Genomic DNA, 19,461 nt, shown 5'->3' on the forward strand with positions numbered 1-19,461 from the left:
AACGTTGTTAAAAAATGCAGCATGTTCGAAAAAAATTTTTTACGTTTTTCAGAAGCCGAAAAATGATGTGAAGCCCACACACGATCATTTTAAATTACATTTTTTTAAAACAATGTTTTTTATGCAGAAAAATGATCGCGTGTACGCGGCATAAGAGTTTCAATTTGTATGCAATCAGGCAGGCCCTTGCACTACATGGTTTTGGTAAACCTGAAGAGAAAAACCAGCAGGAAAACTGATAGTGTGTTATGGGGCTTCAGAGTTAACATCAACAATTTTCTGATTGGGATTGGTATATCTTTGCAAGCCTGTAAGGTCTTAGATACCACCTATTTATTATTTTCTGGGCAATGTCCCAGTGTTCGGTACAGGAGGAATCTGTACCATTTATCTGGATGGCCTTTTGCAATTGGTCCCAAGAAAAAGTTTGGGACGGTACTTGTTCCTATTTAATCATGTTAGAGGCATTTTTGGGATATGTGGTCAATAGATTATAGAAAAAATTATATCCCTTTAACTTTTCTTTCGCTGTTGGTGGTATAATCATTCCATATCAATAAGACAATTTCTATTAGTACAAAAAATAGCCAGTTATGCTTATTTGAAGGGTGATTATATTTTTAAGAGATACCTGTAATGTGTTGTAGAAGTTAGGTCTACTAAATTATAGCTACACAATACAATACAAACTGGGCTTGCAATGTGCATTTACTGATATAGATGTACAGTAGTTACTGCATCTGAGTTCAAACAAGTTAATATTGCATGTACAATTCAAATACAATTCCAGGATATTCTACAAAGCAAAAGGCCAAACTCATTATTATAGTTAATTGAGCCCTGTTCAACAACCTTTATACAGGATTAGATCAGTTTGCTATTAATATTTTAGGCACCTTCTTAGAGACACCTGTGGACTGCAGATTTGCTATAACATTAATAGAGTATAACAGTAAATTTCCAGAAATGGTCTCAAATATAACACCTGCTACTGTAACTACATTTCACTCCACAGTCTTTAGTGGGGAATGTAGCCCAAAGGAACTGATTTATTTAATCTGAGTTTGAATCCTTCCTGAAGAATAGTGCATTCTCAGGACAGATTCAGTAGTGCTGAAGAAATATTGGGCATAGGAAATCCACAGTTTTTTAGCCACAGGAAAATGAAGAAATTTAGAGAATCAAAACAAGCCTTAAAATAGGTCTTTAGACAGCAAATTCTACAGAGACTGAGAGCACCATGCCTTAAGTACCCCCAACAGGCCATATTTTTAGGTTTTCCTTTACACTGTACAGCAATGTGCACTCTCCGGTCCACCTCACGGCAAGAGGAAACCGTGTCCTGTACAGCCTGAAAAAATACAGCTCTTTCCCCTCTTACTGGCAATCTCCCTCCCTCCCTCAAACTCTTGATTGCAGTAGAATCTCTCACCTCCTGTCTACAGTTCCCACAGCCAGTTCAGCCCTGCAAAGCAACAGCTACAAAAAGCATCTGCAGCTAGTTTTTCTCTCAAAATCGCCATTCTTCACCTGGCTACGAAAGTACATTTTTATCCTGGATCTATAGTTATAATTGGGAAATCAGGATTATCAAAACAGAGAAAATTCTAATTTTCCAATCTGCTTAGAGTGACAAGTCAAATTGAAACCTTACACCTAGGAACAGTCGGATGGACAAATATAGAATGCCAATAATGTTGCGCCTCTTAGGTAGGGATGAGCTTCGTATTCGAGTCAAACTCATGTTTGACTCGAACATCGTATGTTCGATCGTTTGTCGAAATACGAACAAAACAGGTCGTTCGCAGCCAAATTCGAGTTACGATTCACAGACCATAATTCACTGCGGCATCGCTGGCTGATGATTGGCCAAGCATGCACTATGACCCGCATGCTTGGCCAATCACAGCTTGCAAAAAACGGAGAGCCAGAATTGGCCAAAGCCAGGGAGGCTTTGGCCAATTATGGCTCAGGGGGTTTAGTACACGCCCCACACTATAAAAGGCCGCCTGCAGGTCTGCCTTGTGTAGTGTGTTGCGGTGGTTAAGAGAGGACAGAGAGAGTGTCATTTTTTGCAGGTAGATAGAGCAGGCAGGCAGGCTAGTCAGTTACAGTAATGTTACAGTGTGTAGAAGATATATATACATCCCAGGTGTTGTACATATATTTATACACTGTATAGTTTAGCTAGATCAGTTCTTCCTAATTTACTGGCAGGCAGGTCATTGTGCTAGCTGCAGTATTCTTATGTGGTTTATTGTCTGTGTCCTCTGTAGTTTGCACCTAAAGCTACTTGGTGTGTACTGGCCGTGTGCTCTGTAGTTTGCACCTAAAGCTACTTGGTGTGTACTGGCCGTGTGCTCTGTAGTTTGCACCTAAAGATTCAGGAGCAGTGATTTTAATGATGCTTAAATAAAAAAAATTAAAAAAAATTAAAAATTTCTTTAAATATTGTACCTGCTGGGTGTCTATAGTATGCCTGTGAAAACATCTTTGAGAACCCGGGTCTTGCCCGAGGGAACATGTATCAATGGAAAAAAAGTTTTAAAAACTGTCGTTTTTTCAGGAGTCTCAAAGACATTTTACGACAATAACTTGCATATTAGGCTTTAAAATTAGCACTTTTGAATTCGAACGTTCGAGTCCCATAGACGTCAATGGGGTTCTAAATGTTTGCGCGAACGTTTGGTCCGTTCGAAGGTTCTGGTGCGAACCGAACAGGGGGTTGTTCGGCTCATCCCTACTCTTAGGCAGGACTTTTAAGCCTAATTTGAAGAAGGATATTTTTTTTATTACTACTGATACTGACTTTCTGATTCTCTGGTATCATCTGCCCCAATACCAATATCGTATGATATCTTCCATACACCACATAAACTGTACATAATATATCCTTTATATTTGCCTGTACTAAATATCATATTAACCGCTTACTGACCACCCTATAGCACTTTTACTGGTAAAGGGTACAGTATTGACTGATATCTATGGATACAAGATGCAGTATTGAAATACAGGACTTTTTAAGTAACTATTGACATAATTTACACTAGCATATGCTAATTACAATTACCAATCATTCATTGCGGTATTGACTATAGGAGTCCTTAAAACCTATATTTGTTCTCCTCCGTGTAAATTTGTCTCTAAACAACTGTATATTACAATTTTTACAAATATATATTTTTTTTTACAGTTTTTTTTTTCCCCAAGAATTTTATTACATTTTACAAGGGATTAAAACCATACAGGGTTACCATTTGTTATTTTTTTCAATGGGACAGGGAAGCTGGCAGCTGTGTCTGTCTCTCCCTGCAGCAGCTGAAAGTCGGTGAGATGGAGAGAAACCGGTTTTCAGCTGCTGCAGAGAGCCACACAGGGCATCTTGTAATTACCCCTCCATCTTACCACACTGATTCCCTCTGCTGTTAGGCCCCCCCCCCCCCGTGAACCCGGGCCCCTTACAGGAGGACTGGTGGCCCCCCCTATCAGCGTCCCTGGATGTGCGTGCTGCTATACTAGTAAACAGCAAGGAAAAATTGTATAATCTTGGCTTTCTCTTGATCCCTGGTGACAGAGGAACATGCGCGCCATCAGCATCTTTACCACATGATCATTGACAGGAACCGGGGATGGATCTTGGTGTCAACATTATCTGCAGGGAATGCTGATGTACTTTTAGTACGATTATCCTTTTTAGACCCCAACACCCTCCCCTGCTCTCATGCTCCCATACTTGCCTGTTTCCCAGGTCACCAAGATCAATCGCTGTGCCTTTCCTTCAAACTTTATTCAACCGGTCTTTGCTTCTTCTGTTCATGCTCTGAAAACTCCATTCCAATGGAAAGGCTGCCCATTGCTGACCTACAAGCTAACTGCCCTCTATCTTTCTTACCCATTCACCCGCTCAGTTGAAAAGCTATATAAATGCAGAATTCTAACTACCAATGTGCTATAAAGACATAAGACATTTTTTTTTACCTTGCTGGCCTCTATTTCGTCCATTTTTTCATGGATTATTTTGACCAATGAAGCAATGTTATAAAACTCAGCCTCTTCTAAAACTCCTGGTGGGTAAATATTAAAAGGAAAGCATTAGGTGACAAACACATTATGGACATGTGTGTGTATATACTGTTTTAAGGTCTATAACTGCCTGAAATGTGTAGTTAGGGGATGTACAGCTTGGCCCAGTCTGGCTGACTTTGTAGTGTGGTGTCAATAATTAATGCCCCATTGAACCCTCATGATTTATTACTGTAATGCAGCCAGGCAGTAATAAATCTGTCAACTAGGAACTAACTTGGCCCAAACAAACTAATATCAAATGAAAGCTGGAATTCAACTTTAACCTCTTGCCAACCCACTCACAGTGAATGTACAGTGAGTGGGTGGCATAGCCAGGCACCACAACTTAAAGGTGTTGTAAAGGTTTGTTTTTTATTTTCTAAATATGTTTCTTTAAGCTAGTGCATTGTTGCATCTCCCCGCAGGGATGTAGTCCCAAGGGAGGGGGCGAGCACGCTGACTAACCCCCAGCCAGAACGGCTCGTATGATGGGGGCAAGCTTACAGAGGAGAAACAGGAAGTGAGAAATTCAGACAAAGAAAAAAAAAACATTTAGAAGGGAAATCGAAGGAAAAAGTAAATGAACCAACAATGCACTAGCTTAACCACTTGCCTACACCCCCTTCCTGCCCAAGCCATTTTTCAGCTTTCAGCGCTGTCACACTTTGAATGACAATTGCGCGGTTGTGCAACGATGTACCCAAATGAAATTTTTATTTTAATTCTTTCCCCACAAATAGAGCTTTCTTTTGGTGGTATTTGATCACCTCTGCGGTTTTTATTTTGTGCGCTATAAACAAAAGAAGAGGAACAAGTTTTAAAAAAAACACAATATTTTTTACTTTTTGCTATAATAAATATCCATTTTTTTTTAAACAAATTTTTTCCTCAATTTAGGCCGATACGTATTCCTCTACATATTTTTGGTAAAAAAAATTGCAATAAGCGTATATTGATTGGTTATTGAAAAATTATAGCAGCTACAAAATAGGGGATAAATTTATAGCACTTTTATTATTATTATTTTTTTTACTAGTAATGGCGGCGATCAGCGATTTTTATCGTGACTGCGATATTGCGGCAGACACATCGGATACTTTTGACACATTTGTGGGACCATTCACATTTATACAGCAATCCCTGCTATAAAAATGCACTGATTACTGTATAAATGTGACTGGCAGGGAATGGGTTAACACTAGGGGGCGAGGAAGGGGTTAATGTGTTCCCTAGGGAGTGATTCTTAATGTGGGGGGAGGGGACTGACTGGGGGAGGTGACCGATGGCTGTTCCTATGTACAAAGGACACGCCATCGGTCTTTACTCCCTGACAGAACGTGGATCTGTGTGTTTACACACGCAGATCCACGGTCCTACTCAGTTACTTGGCAATCGCGGCCGCCGGCGCGCGCATCGGGTCTCCAGTAACGCGGCCCCTAGTAGCTCAAGAAGGCGCAACGTCATATGACGTCCGCCCAGAACAAGAGCGTCTGCCTCCTGCCGTCATTTGATGGTGGCCGGTGGACTAGCAGTTAAAGGAACTTATTTTTAAAATAAAAAACAAACCTTTACAACCCCTTTAAGTACCGCAATGTACTTCCTGGTTAGGAGGCGCGCCCCTGCTGAGCCATGCTGTGAGTGGATGCAGTACGAGTTTCTCAGCAGATTTCAGCCAATGATTTTAGCTGTGACCAATCACAGCACAAAGTTGTGTGTTGAGAAACACACATGACTCTGTGCACAGACAGCGATTTGTTTGTTTCTTCTCCCTGAAATCAACTCTTGATTTCAGGGAGAAAAATCAGACAGATCTGTTAGCAAAAGCAGCATACATTACACGTGACACGTAGTTAAAGTGGAGTTCCACCCATAAATATAACATTACATCAGTAGTTTTAAAAAAAATGTCATTAGTCCTTTAAGAAAAAAATATATTTTTTTAGATGCCTTCAAAGTGTTGTTGCTAGGCAATAGTTAATCTTCCCTCTTCCTGCACCTAGGTGCTTAAGCTTCCTAACCTACACTGCACAGACTCCTTGGAATGTAGTGGGTGTAACTTTCCAGGAGTCTGTGCACTCCCCAGTCTCGAAGAATCATGTGACTTGGACAGTACAGGTGCTGAAACCTGATCTGAAACCTGGTTGTGCAGCACTGAGCATGTGCGAGATCTGCAAGGCTGAAATCCAGGAAGTCATACAGTCTGGCTTCATGATGCCCACACTTAAGATGGCCCCAGTCAATTTCTATTTTATAAAGTGTCTAAATGCTGTAACAACCTAACAAAACGGACCTTAGTTTACAGACTAACTTTACTAGAGTACATTAAGCTTGTGTATTACAGGGGTATTTATATTTAAAAAGTGAAATTGTGGCCGGAACTCCGCTTTAACCCCTCAATTTCCCTTAATGCTAATCCATTCCAGCCAGTGCTATTAGTACAATGTACATTATTATCACTAATCACTGTATCAGTGTCACTAGTGAAGTCAGTGTCAGTTAGTTTTCCCTCTAGCCAGTGTAGGTTAGTGCTAGATTTCCTTCCACATTATCAGTCACACTATGGGGGTTATTTCCTGATTGCCCTTGGCAGCCCTGTTTTATAACAATGACAAATAGAGGTCAGGGAGTCGCCACAGATGCTGAAGGCAACAAAATAAGCTTTTGAAAGCAGCACTTGAGGGATTAATTGGACTCCTGTACGGCATCAGTTTACAAGGCCCAAGAGGCTGCCTCGCTTCATTATCATTAGTGGATGTCATGCAATAACCTGGGTAAAAGGAGTTTAAACTGCTCAGACCAGCATACTTCATGTAAACCTCTCCTGGGAGAATATGGGGTTGGTCTTTGTTGGCCCTTTCTAGAAACGGGTACCCGGTCAATATGCTTAAATGCTACCAATACCTCAAATTTCTGATCTGGAACAAGTATACTAATCGATATTTGTTCCGGGTCACTGACTCAAAGAATTGAAGCCAAAGGGCTGCATGACAGCCAGGCAACTAGCATTTGCAGAATGAGAAATCAGCTCCATGTTTGTTTTTTTAGGAAATGTTTACTGTAATAACTTGACTTCTGGAAGGTTTTACCCCCTGCATTATGATACTTTAACTGCCAATTGCGTGATCATGCAACACAGTGCGCAAATGTTTCTTTTTTTTTTTCACATCAAATCTGTCGAATCTGCGTTTTTGGGGGCACTGATATAGTTCTGATCGCGATCAAGATACAGATCCATACAGACAGCATACTCGTAATGGCGGTGATCAGTGACTTATAGGTGGTTATTTACGAAAGGCAAATCCACTTTGCACTGCAAAGTGCACTTGCTGTAAATCTGAGGGAGACATGCAAGGAAAATAAAAGACAGCATTTTAGCTCGCACATGGTTGGATGATGAAATCAGCAGAGCTTCCACTAACTTCAGAGCTACCCCTCAGATTTACAGCGACTGCACTTCCACGTGCACTTTGCACTTGTAGTGCAAAGTGGATTTGTTAATGAACAAAGTATTAAATAATTAATGACTAATGTGCTAATTAACAATATTATTAAACAATTTGAAATGTAACATGCTCAGGCTGGTGCTGAATGCAGATGAGCAGCATCCAGTTGTTGTGTCGATTAGACACTTTCCCAAAGACTTGTGGTGAGGAAGTAGAGGGTGATACAGACGCCTCTTGATGCCTTTTTTTTTTTTTTTACGCCAAATGGTGATTTTGAATTGCAGGACCGTGATGAAACTGCCTATTCAGTTACATGGAAGGGTTTGACAGGCAGTGGCACCTGTCAAACTCTGTATGTCGCGTTGAGATTGTGTGTACGCACCCGAACGGCACTATGGTTGCATATAGGTGGGCGTTTGGGTGTAAATACATGGATTAATTCTCTATTTTTACTGGTAACCCTAAGGCCCCGTACAACGAGCGGACCTGTCCGATGAAAACGGTCCGCGGACCGTTTTCATCGGACATATCCGCTGGGATCATTTGGTCTGATGGCTGTACACACCATCAGACCAAATTCCCCGCGGACAGACGACGTGGTGACGTGGCGGCGACGATGACGCAGCGACGTGCGCGAACTCGGAAGTTCAATGCTTCCACGCATGCGTCGAATCACTTCGACGTGATGCGCGGGTTCTCGGGCCAGTGGACATGTTCGATGAGTCGTACTGACAATGCTAAGAAACATTTGTCCGCTGGAAACCTGTCCGCTAGGCCGGAAAACTGTCCGGTCGGCCGTACACACGGTCGGACATGTCCACGGAAACTGGTCCTACTGGCCAGTTTGAGCAGACATGTTCGGTCATGTGTACGAGGCCTGAAAGTTTCTAAAGGACAGATGTCGACATAAAAACCAACAATGCTGAAAGATTTGCACGTTGGTCCTCATATATGGAACTGCTGGGTTTGCTAGGCCCATGAGTAAACTGCCCTATACGGCTTATTTCTGCAGGACAGGAAATTAAGGAACGTTTCCTCAATTGGGTACAAGAATCAAATCCTATAAAAACAAAACCTTTTGGTTGTTTTTTTAAACCATTCCCTATGCTACCCAAAACATGAAGCGGAAAAAATATTTTTGTACATTTGCGCAATAAAAATAGGTTACCTAACGTGAAGTGTGCCTCATCTATGACTGCTGCAGCATTTGTTAAAATGTTAACATATTCAGCCTGCAGTTTTCTGTTGGTGCCAAAAGTCCGGCATTGAGATTTGATGTTCTGGCTGTAGTACAGATATCACAGGAGGCCGCTCATTAGGCACATTCTCCATTTATAAAAAAACAAAAACAACAACAACCTTGCATTATTTTCACTGAATGCAGGGAGTTCTGTGATTGGAGGAGAGGAGACCGTCCGTAACGCTTATCCACACTTCCTTCATTCATGTGTAGCACTACCCCGAAGGAGCTGCTGGTTTGTTTTGGGTGGCATGTTACCTCGTGGCTCCTCCGCCGGCTAGGGGTGTATGGTGAATGTAGTAATAACGGAATGTCCACGACAGGTGTCTTTTTCTGTGCTCTTTATTACCCAGCCGGGTAAAAACAATAAAACTTGTGGCGAAAGGTAGAGATTCAGTAGAAGGAGAAATAGCAGACTCAGGCGTAGCAATGAGGAAACAGTCCTGCTTCCAACAACCAGGGCTTTTTTTCAGGGGGAACGTGGGGGAACTCAGTTCCACCACTTCTGGCTCAGACCCTTTGGTGCCTGCTCACTACAATCACTTGTAAACACAGAAGTCTAGTTTCTGTGTTTACAAGTGACAGCTCTGCACTCTGTATGTAAACCCCTGAATTCTGCACTATGTATGGAATGCAATCTACGTATTTAATGCCCCTTTAAGACCCTTGTACTGTTTGTGAAATCTGAACGGGGTCGTGGTTGAGTTCCTGCACCTATTTTCTGAGAAAAAAAGCTCTGCCAACAACACTTTCTTTTTTGCCACTCCAGCCAGAGTGGGTATAGTGTACTTGGACAGGCCTTTCTCACTGACCTGGCAGCCAGAGTATCACTCGGAACTTAGAGGAAAAGTCTCTGCCACAGACCCTCTTTTGAGACACTTCATTAGAGACTCCTTTATTTTAGTGTGCAAATGTACAAAAATAGTTTTGAGCTATAAAGTCTAGGCATTAAATCTACTTTAGAGTCAGAGGTTGTGATTTCATCATCCTGCTTCTCTGTCTCAGCCAATCATAGAAAGCTTTAAATTCAATGCTAGAATACATCGCTTTCTCTGAATGGCTGAGCACTGTAAAGGAAATTTGTAAGTTATGTATATAATAGTATTATTCTATTTTGCATGTATTGCACACTGCCCTCACTGTATTTTATTTTTTATTTTTACACCCCCTACTGTCTACAATGTAGCGGAAAAAGTAGAGTAAGAAACTAGAAAACTTTTAGGCCTCTTTCACACGGAGCAGACCATTTTTGTGTCCGCTCCGTGTGTGTCCGTCGGCTCAGCGGGGATCATCCGTAATCCCCGCTAAGCTGTCGGCGGATAGGGCGGTCCCCGCACACTGTGCAGAGACCGCCCTGTCTCTTCTCCGCTCTCCCCTATGGGGAATCGGATGAAGACGGACCGTCTGTCCGTCTTCATCCGATCCGTTCCACCGGACGGAAGAAAAATAGGGTTTTCTTCCGTCCGAAAAAACAGATCCTGACGGACGTGGATGGTTGCGGACGTTAGCGGATGCTCCATCCGCTAACGGACGCAACCCCATAGGGATGCATTACAAGTCCGTAAACGGACTTGTAATAAACGGACGAACGGTCCGCTAATGTAAAAGGGGCCTTATTGTAAGGGATATATAGATATATATAAGTCGTTCAGCCATGTTGAAGTCATATATGCCTTTTGTACATCTTCCAATTTATGTAAGATTGTCTGTGTTTACATATGCTGATAAGTCAGCATGTCCACAATTAAGCTAGAAGGCCATTCTGGCCACAGGAGTGTACAGCCAGTACTCTGTAAATAAGTCTTATCAATCATTTGTTTTTTCACAATGAAAAGTAATTTTGTATTGATAAAAGCCGCTCGGCTATTATATTCTCCACAATAGAGTTTTGCCTCTTTGGCCAGGACTACCTTTACCAAAGCGTGTGAAGGTTCCAGGTTAAAAGGTGATAGCAGGTATGGTTAGTGATCAAAATATTGATCAAAAGAGAGAAGACTGTAAAAGGAAATTTGTAAGTTCTGTATATAATTGTATTCTATTTTGTATGTATTGCACACTGCCCTCACTGTGCACACGGCACTAATAATGTTTTCAGTACATGTTTGCATTCTTTCGAGTCCTGATTAGAATTAGTCTGCCTATGTTACGCCCCTTGTTACCATAAACGTACAATTGTAATATTAATGTGATACCTACGTAATCATGTGTATAAAAACATTTAATTGCGTCATAATAAGGCAGAACAGTTATTTGGAAAGATGCTGGGCTAGATTCAGATAGAATGGTCTATCTGTCCGCCCGGCGTAACGTATCTCAGATACGTTACGCCACCGTAATTTAGGGCGCAAGTTCTGTGTTCAGAAACAACTTGTGCCCTTAGTTACGGCGGCGTAACTAATCTGTGTCGGCGTAAGCCCGCCTAATTCAAATGTGGATGATGTGGGCATGTTTTATGTATATTAACTGTGACCCCGAATGCGCCGTTCGTGAAAAAATCCCAGTGCAAAATGCTCGAAATTCCACCGCAAATCGTCATTGCTTATGTGAACGTAAATTACGTCCAGCCCTATTCGCGAACGACTTACGCAAACAACGTAAAATTTTCAAAACTCGATGCGGGAACGACGCCCATGCTTAACTTAGGATACGCCTCATATAGCAGGGGTAACTATACGCCGAAAAAAGCCTAACGTAAACGCCGTAAAGAAATGCGCCGGCCGGACGTACGTTTCTGAATCGGCGTATCTAGCTCATTTGCATATTCCTTGCTTAACTATACGGAAGCGCCACCTAGCGGCCAGCGTAAATATGCAGCCTAAGATACGACGGTGTAAAACACTTACGCCGGTCGGATCTTAGGGAAATCTATGCGTAACTGATTCTATTAATCAGGCGCATAGATACGACTGGCCGGACTCAGAGATACGACGGCGTATCTGGAGATACGCCGTCGTATTTTGTCTCTGAATCTACCCCAAGGAGTGTATCTTTTGTGTCTGTTCTCTGCTGCAGTAGTTATTATTAATTTTGAACCATTAATCAATATGAGGATAGGAGTTGCCCAGAGCTTTTTTTCTCAGAAAATAGGTGCAGGAACTCAACCACGACCCCGTTCAGATTTCACAAACAGTAGAAGGGTATTAAAGGGGCATTAAATACCAGGAATGCATTACATACAGAGTGCAGAGTTCAGGGGGGTTACACACAGAGTGCAGAGCTGTCACTTGTAAACATAGAAACCAGACTTCTGTGTTTACAAATGATTGTGGTGAGCAGGCACCAAAGGGTCTGAGCCAAAGGTGGTGGAACTGAGTTCCCCCAAGTTCCCCCCTGAAAAAAAGCCCTGGAGTTGCCTATCTATAAAATTCCATGTCAGCACCGATAAGATAGACTTACTTATTTTCCGGGTATGAGACAGGAAGTCTCGGTTCGAACCCAGCTCACATTCGGCGACCTCACGTTAGTAAGGCGCATAGCTTGTTTGGGCCAAGCTGGCCCACAGGAACCATGTAAAGTATATCAAAAGCTGGAGTTCGGCTTTAAATTTATAGCATATTGTTGGTTCAGCTTGGCTTGATTTAAATATGCATATCTAATATCCAGAGGGCCCTCTGGGGATTCTGAAAATCATTGTAGTAGTCTGACCTGCATACAGTGATAGCTGTGATCTTCCAGGTTCTGTGTGAGCAGCTTCTATCTGCACACTGACTACAGGAGGTTGCTCGCTTGGCACCTCTGCCATTCATAGAATGCCTTGTGTTTTTTTTTTATGATTACAAAATTCTCTCTGACTAGATAAAGTGGAGAGGAAGAGCAGTAACATCACATTCTCCACCTCATCCAATCATAGAACACCTTGCATTTATTAAATGTATTTTGTATTAAATGTATTTTGGGGTGTAATTGAAAGTTTGCATATGCTGTGTGTGAAAAATAACTACTTCAAAAAACTCACCATGCCTCTTATTAAATACCTTGGACTTTCTACTTTCCAAAAAGGGGTCATTTGGGGGGTATTTGTACTTTCCTGACATTTTAGGGCCTCAAGAGATGTCAGTGCATCAGGTGTGATCAATTTTCAACAATTTGCACCATAGGTCAGGGATGGACTGGCCATTGGGACTACAGGGAGTTTCCCGGTGGGCCGATGGCTCAGTGGGCCGGCTTCAGTGACAGCGGACCGCTGCCCCCCTCCACTCCTCTGTCTCTCCCTCCCCGCAGCACTCACCTCCTCTCCCTCCCCGCATCGCTCACCTGGGGGGAACAGAGAAGCAGGGGGAGGACCAGAGGGGATGACAGAGGAGCATGGGGGAGGGGACAGACATCAGACTCAACAGCTATAGACTGGGAGTTTCTCACTTCTGCCTAATCTTGTCCCATAAGGGGGGCACCGAACTGATTTCTTGCCCAGGGAGTTGTCCGGCCGCCATTGCAGAGACCTGTCAAAGTGGGCCAGTCTGGATGAAGTCCAGGGCAAAATGTTTGTCCCAGTCCAGCCCTGCCATAGGTTGTAGACTCTATAACTTTTCACGGTTATTTTTACCAAAGATATGTAGCAGTATACATGTTGGCACAAATTTATGAACAAAATGTACTTATTTGCTAAATTTCATTATAGAAAAAAAAAAAAAAAAAAAGTGTTTTGTTTTTTTCAAAACACTTATGTCACAAAAAATAAAAAACTCAGTGGTGATTAAAAAACACCAAAAGAAAGCTCTATTTGTGTGAAAAAAAATATAAAAATGTTGGTGGGTACAGTGTTGCATGACGGAGTAATTGTCATTCAAAGTGCGAGAGCATTGAAAGCTGAAAATTGGTCTGGGCAGGAAGGGTGTATAAGTGCCCTGTAATAAAGTGGTTAAAGACGGCCCTGACTACTGACACAAAGGATTGCAGGAGAGTCCTACTACCTACCTGCCAGGTATAGGTGACCATGTCAGTGTCCCTTGTGTCTGCACCATCCCTAGATTAAAAGCCCTTTGGTGGCTAGGTAAGTGCCATGCAAGTTTCACCCAAATAGTGTAGCTTTCTACCCTGGGTACCCCATGCTATATAATCTAGTCAGCTACTCTATAAACATTAACACCTACCTCCTATATAGATTACCAGTAGCTGATATCTATGGTAAGTCACTATGATATATAGCAACTCCTTTGCCAAAGGCAAATAAATAAGAAGATTTTCTCATATTTAAACTGCCATATGCATCATTGCAAGCCCTCAGGGGTTTCTAGTGTGTGTGTGTGTGTGTATATATATATATATATATATATATATATATATATATATATATATATATATATTAGACTGTGATCACCCAAAAGTTTGCAGGAAAGTCTTACTACCTACCTCCTAAGTGTAGCTGACCATCTTCAGTCTCCCTTGCATCTGCACCATCTCTACTACCCAGATTAGAAGCCCTGTGGCAACTAGATAGTTCTCCTGCAATTTCCACTCGACTGGTGTGGTCTTCCTCTCAGCCTGGGTACTTTCAGCCTTCCTGGCTCCCTTCAAGTGTCTCCATTGCACCTCTCCCGCCATGGGGGTCTCCTTACAAAGTAGAGAACTCCTCCCGCTTGACACTAATGGCCCACGCCCGTCAGCTGACTTTCTCCTCTAAACAGTTTCAGCCTCCTGACATGACATCTGCCTCTCTGTAGCTGAGAACTCAGGTAAGAGGGCCGCTGTGATGATAGGACAGTCAGAACTAGAAATGGTGCCCCCCCCCCTACAGTTGGGGGAGCACCAGTTATGGGGTGCCAGACTGATCTGCCTCCTGGCCCAGTCCACCCCATTAAACTGTCCAGCGGGGACTCCTTTTGTGTCGCTACCCCTACAAAGTACCGCCCTAGGCCTGGGCCTTGCCAGCCTAGTCCAAGATACAGCGTTGGGGAAGCCACGGATGGCTGCTCTCCCTGTATGCATGGGCGTCCGCTGAAATTTTATCAGGGGGGAAGGTGCTTCGGCAGCAGCGACACACAGACGCATTTAACCCTTTCTTCGACCGCTAGCGGAGGTTAAAAGTGCCCCCCCACGTTAAAAAGGAAAAACGCCCCACTGTGCCCCCTGCATCTTTCAATATCTCTTTGTCACTACTGTGTACCCCCCTCTCCACAACTGCACCTCTGGACCCCTTTACATTACACAGCACCCTGCATCACTGCACCCCTTTACATTACACAGCACCCTGTATCACTGCACCCCTTTACATTACACTGCACCCTGCACCACTGGACCCCTTTACATTACACAGCACCCTGCATCACTGCACCCCTTTACATTACACTGCACCCTGCACCACTGGACCCCTTTACATTACACAGCACCCTGCATCACTGGACCCCTTTACATTACACTGCACCCTGCACCACTGGACCCCTTTACATTACAAAGCCCCCTGCACCACTGGATCCCTTTACATTACACAGAACCCTGCATCACTGGACCCCTTTACATTACACTGCACCCTGCACCACTGGACCCCTTTACATTACACTGCACCCTGCACCACTGGACCCCTTTACATTACACAGCACCCTGCATCACTGGACCCCTTTACATTACACTGCACCCTGCACCACTGGACCCCTTTACATTACACAGCACCCTGCATCACTGGACCCCTTTATATTACACAGCACCCTGCACCACTGGACCCCTTTACATTACACAGCACCCTGCATCACTGGACCCCTTTACATTACACAGCACCCTGCATCACTGGACCCCTTTACATTACACAGCACCCTGCACCACTGGACCCCTTTACATTACACAGCACCCTGCATCACTGGACCCCTTTACATTACACAGCACCCTGCATCACTGGACCCCTTTATATTACACAGCACCCTGCATCACTGGACCCCTTTACATTACACAGCACCCTGCACCACTGGACCCCTTTACATTACACAGCACCCTGCACCACTGGACCCCTTTACATTACACAGCACCCTGCATCACTGGACCCCTTTATATTACACAGCACCCTGCATCACTGGACCGCTTTACATTACACAGCACCCTGCATCACTGGACCCCTTTACATTACACTGCACCCTGCACCCCTTTACATTACACAGCCCCCTGCACCACTGGACCCCTTTACATTACACAGCCCCCTGCACCACTGGACCCCTTTACATTACACAGCACCCTGCATCACTGGACCCCTTTATATTACACAACACCCTGCACCACTGGACCCCTTTACATTACACAGCACCCTGCATCACTGGACCCCTTTACATTACACTGAACCCTGCACCACTGGACCCCTTTACATTACACAGCACCCTGCACCACTGGACCCCTTTACATTACACAGCACCCTGCATCACTGGACCCCTTTACATTACACAGCACCCTGCATCACTGGACCCCTTTATATTACACAACACCCTGCACCACTGGACCCCTTTACATTACACAGCACCCTGCACCACTGGACCCCTTTACATTACACAGCACCTTGCATCACTGGACCCCTTTACATTACACAGCACATGCACCCCTTTACATTAGATTGTGAGCTCTAACTTCTAGACTGTAAGCTCTAACGAGCAGGGCCCTCTGATTCCTCCTGTATTGATTTGTATTGATTTGATTTGTATTGTGACTGTACTGTCTTCCCTGATGTAAAGTGCTGCGCAAACTGTTGGCGCTATATAAATCCTGTATAATAATAATAATTACACAGCACCCTGCATCACTGGACCCCTAAATGTCCTGCACTGGTCATGGTGGTAACTCATGTATTAATGTCCTGCACAGTGCAGCCCTCCAGATATCAGATACGGATGCTTACATCAAGCCAAGCTGGGCCAATGTAAGTATGAAAAAAACATAATTTGTGGAATTCCAACTTTTGATGAATCAATATACCTGTTTGAGAACCCTAAGGCAAAAGCTGTCACTCCCTGACACACGGGCTGCATGCTAGTGCCAAGCAAGCAGGCACAGCATTACTGCTATAGAAGTCAGCTTTTATCTGAGGCTTTTCACACAGGCACTTTGTCTCGCAAGATTCCCCTTAACAACAAAACGTGCGCTGAAAAAGAAAGCTTACCTTCAATGGAAACATTCTTGTCTATGACCAGTTTGCCGTATCGCAAATACCGTAGGATGGCACCAAAGTAAGTTGGGTCTCTGTCAACAAGAAAGGCTCCCGTCTCATCCTAAAGAGAAAGAAATGCATGGCATGACCCAGAGATATACTGAAAGAGAAGTGGTGTGAATATTAAATTAAGATGAATGTGGGATGAAGCAAAAGACAGAACAGTGTCAATGGGCCAGATTCACAACCAGCGGGCGCAACGTAACTTTTCCGATTTAAGTTACACCGCCGCAAATTGCCCAAGTTAGTGCCCGATCTACAAAGCACTTACCTGGAAATTTGCGGCGGTGTATCCTAAATCAGTCCGGCGCAAGGCGGGCCAATTCAATTGCATGCTCCCGACGCTAATTTCCCGACGTGCTTTGCGCGAAGTTATGTTGCGCCGAGTTTTGTGAATCGCGACGGGTAAAAAAGAGTTGCGGCGGGAAAAATAAAAGATTTGAAAAAAATTCAAAACCGACGCGGGAACGACGGGTATACTTTTGCATGGTAGAGTACCTTTACACTTTTGTAAAGATACCCTATCTTTGCGACGGCAAACTAACACTTACAGCCACTTAATTAAGGGAAAAAGCTTTGTGGATCTCCGTAAGTGCTAATTTGCATACCCGACGCTGGTTTACGACGAGAACTCCCCCCAGCGGCGGCCGCGGTACTGCATCCTAAGATCCGACAGTGTAAGTCCATTACACCTGTCGGATCTTAGGGCTAGCTATGCGTAACTGATTCTATGAATCAGCCGCATAGTTAGAAACAGAGATACGACGGCGTATCAGTAGATACGCCGTCGTATCTCTTTTGTGAATCTGGCCCAATGTTACCAGCAGACAGGGATAGACAGATTGCAGAAGTAATAATAGAAACATGCAGGCTGTGTCTCACCGTCTCAGACAACAACAGGGACTCCTGGCAGAGGCGGCAGAGAAAGGAGTTGGGCTCCTGGCACAGAGTCTGTTTTGTAGTGAGGAACACCGTGCCTCCAACATTCAGACGCACCCACTTAGCCCCTTCGCCAGCCATCCACTGAGTGCCAATCTCTCCGGCAGATACACAATGTGGCACCTGCATTGTCTTCCGATCGGATGAAGCAGTCTCTGGTACCTCGGGATTTCCGGAGCAGCTCTCTGAAATTACTCGGATGCTAAGCAGACGGAGAAACTCTATCCTGGTAAATACGGTAACTCCGGCTCCTCCACAACTCCGAGCCCTCGTGCAGCAGCAGAGGCGTTATCTTTTCTCTGGCTAATTACTTTTTAATCGTTTAATTCTTTTCTTCTTCAGCAGTGCTGGAGCTCTGGTTCTTCTCCCTCAGTCTGTGTACACCACACCCTCTCCCATGGGATAGGTTGTCACCGCAGGTGTACTCCAGGCAGATACCTCGCAGAGTCCCATCTGTCATTGGATCGCCTTTCTTACCTTGTCAGTAGCAACCGCTATGCTGGTCCTTCTATGAATCGCACATTACGAGTGATAACATCCTGGATGTATATTCAGATGATAAACACCAAAGAAAAGAAGAAATCCCTTTGCTGTTATTCAAATCATTCGAAAGTGTACCTGAACCCTAATGCCGCGTACACACGGTCGTTTTTCGGCATGAAAAAAAAACGACCTTTTTAAAAACGTCATTTAAAATGATCGTGTGTGGGCTTCACATCGTTTTTCGGCTTATGAAAAATGACAACAAAAAAAAATCGAACATGCTGCATTTTTTAACGTCGTTTTTTAAAATGTTGTTTTTCAGGTTGCAAAAAATGATCATGTGTGGGCTAAAACGACGTTTTAAACCCGCGCAAGCCCAGAAGCAAGTTATGAGACGGGAGCGCTCGTTCTGGTAAAACTACCGTTCATAATGGACTATACACATTTATCACGCTGTAACAGACAAAAAAGCGCAAATTGTCTTTTACTAACAAGGAATCAGCTAAAAGCAGCCCAAAGGCGAATAGAACTTCCCCTTCAGAGTGCTGTTGTACGTCACCGCGCTTTGTTCATCATTTTTCAAAAACGATGGTGTGTGGGCAACGTCGTTTTTAATGATGAAGTTGGAAAAACTTTGTTTTTTGGACATGCTGAAAAACGTTGTTTTTTTCAAGCCGAAAAACTACTGTGTGTACACAGCATTAGGGCTCATTCACACGGGCATTTGAGTACCGTATTTATCGGCATATACGCACACTTTTTTGCCCTGAAAATCAGGGCAAAATCGTGGGTGCGCGATAAACGCCGATACCCGCTTTCCCGCGCCGAGTTTGAATACTGCGCCGGCATATACCGAGCGCAGTACACTCGTGTATAGTCGGGCAGTCTCGGCTCCTCTCGCGCTGACGTCCTGGACGTACAGGACGTCAGCGCGAGAGTAGCCGAGCCTGCCCGACTATACACAGGTGTACTGCGCTCGGTATATGCCGGCGCAGTATTCAAACTCGGCGCGGGAAAGCGGGAAACGAGCGGGGAGGACGCCGCAGAAGGACGCCGGACCCGACGAAGAGGACACCCGAAGCCGCAGACGGACGCCGGACCCGACGAGGCCGCCGATGGACGCTGCGCAAGACACCAAAACTGTTAGTACAAAAATCTTTTTTCCACAG

The 19,461-nt window shown here is 44.0% G+C and overlaps 1 protein-coding gene across 1 annotated transcript in view; it reads right to left on the minus strand.

The window, feature by feature from the left end:
- Positions 1 to 18,389, minus strand: part of KCTD17 (potassium channel tetramerization domain containing 17) — a 79,496-nt gene extending 61,107 nt beyond the window's left edge. The window contains exons 1-3 of the mRNA XM_040359434.1: positions 17,753 to 18,389; positions 16,823 to 16,931; positions 3,982 to 4,067 (exon numbers count right to left, since the gene is read on the minus strand). Coding sequence (XP_040215368.1) covers positions 3,982 to 4,067; positions 16,823 to 16,931; positions 17,753 to 17,938 — 381 coding nt within the window. The 5' untranslated portion in view covers positions 17,939 to 18,389. The remainder of the gene's footprint in view (positions 1 to 3,981; positions 4,068 to 16,822; positions 16,932 to 17,752) is intronic.
- Positions 18,390 to 19,461: the final 1,072 nt, after the last annotated feature.

This window comes from Rana temporaria, chromosome 7, assembly GCF_905171775.1.
Source record: "Rana temporaria chromosome 7, aRanTem1.1, whole genome shotgun sequence".
NCBI lineage: Eukaryota > Metazoa > Chordata > Amphibia > Anura > Ranidae > Rana > Rana temporaria.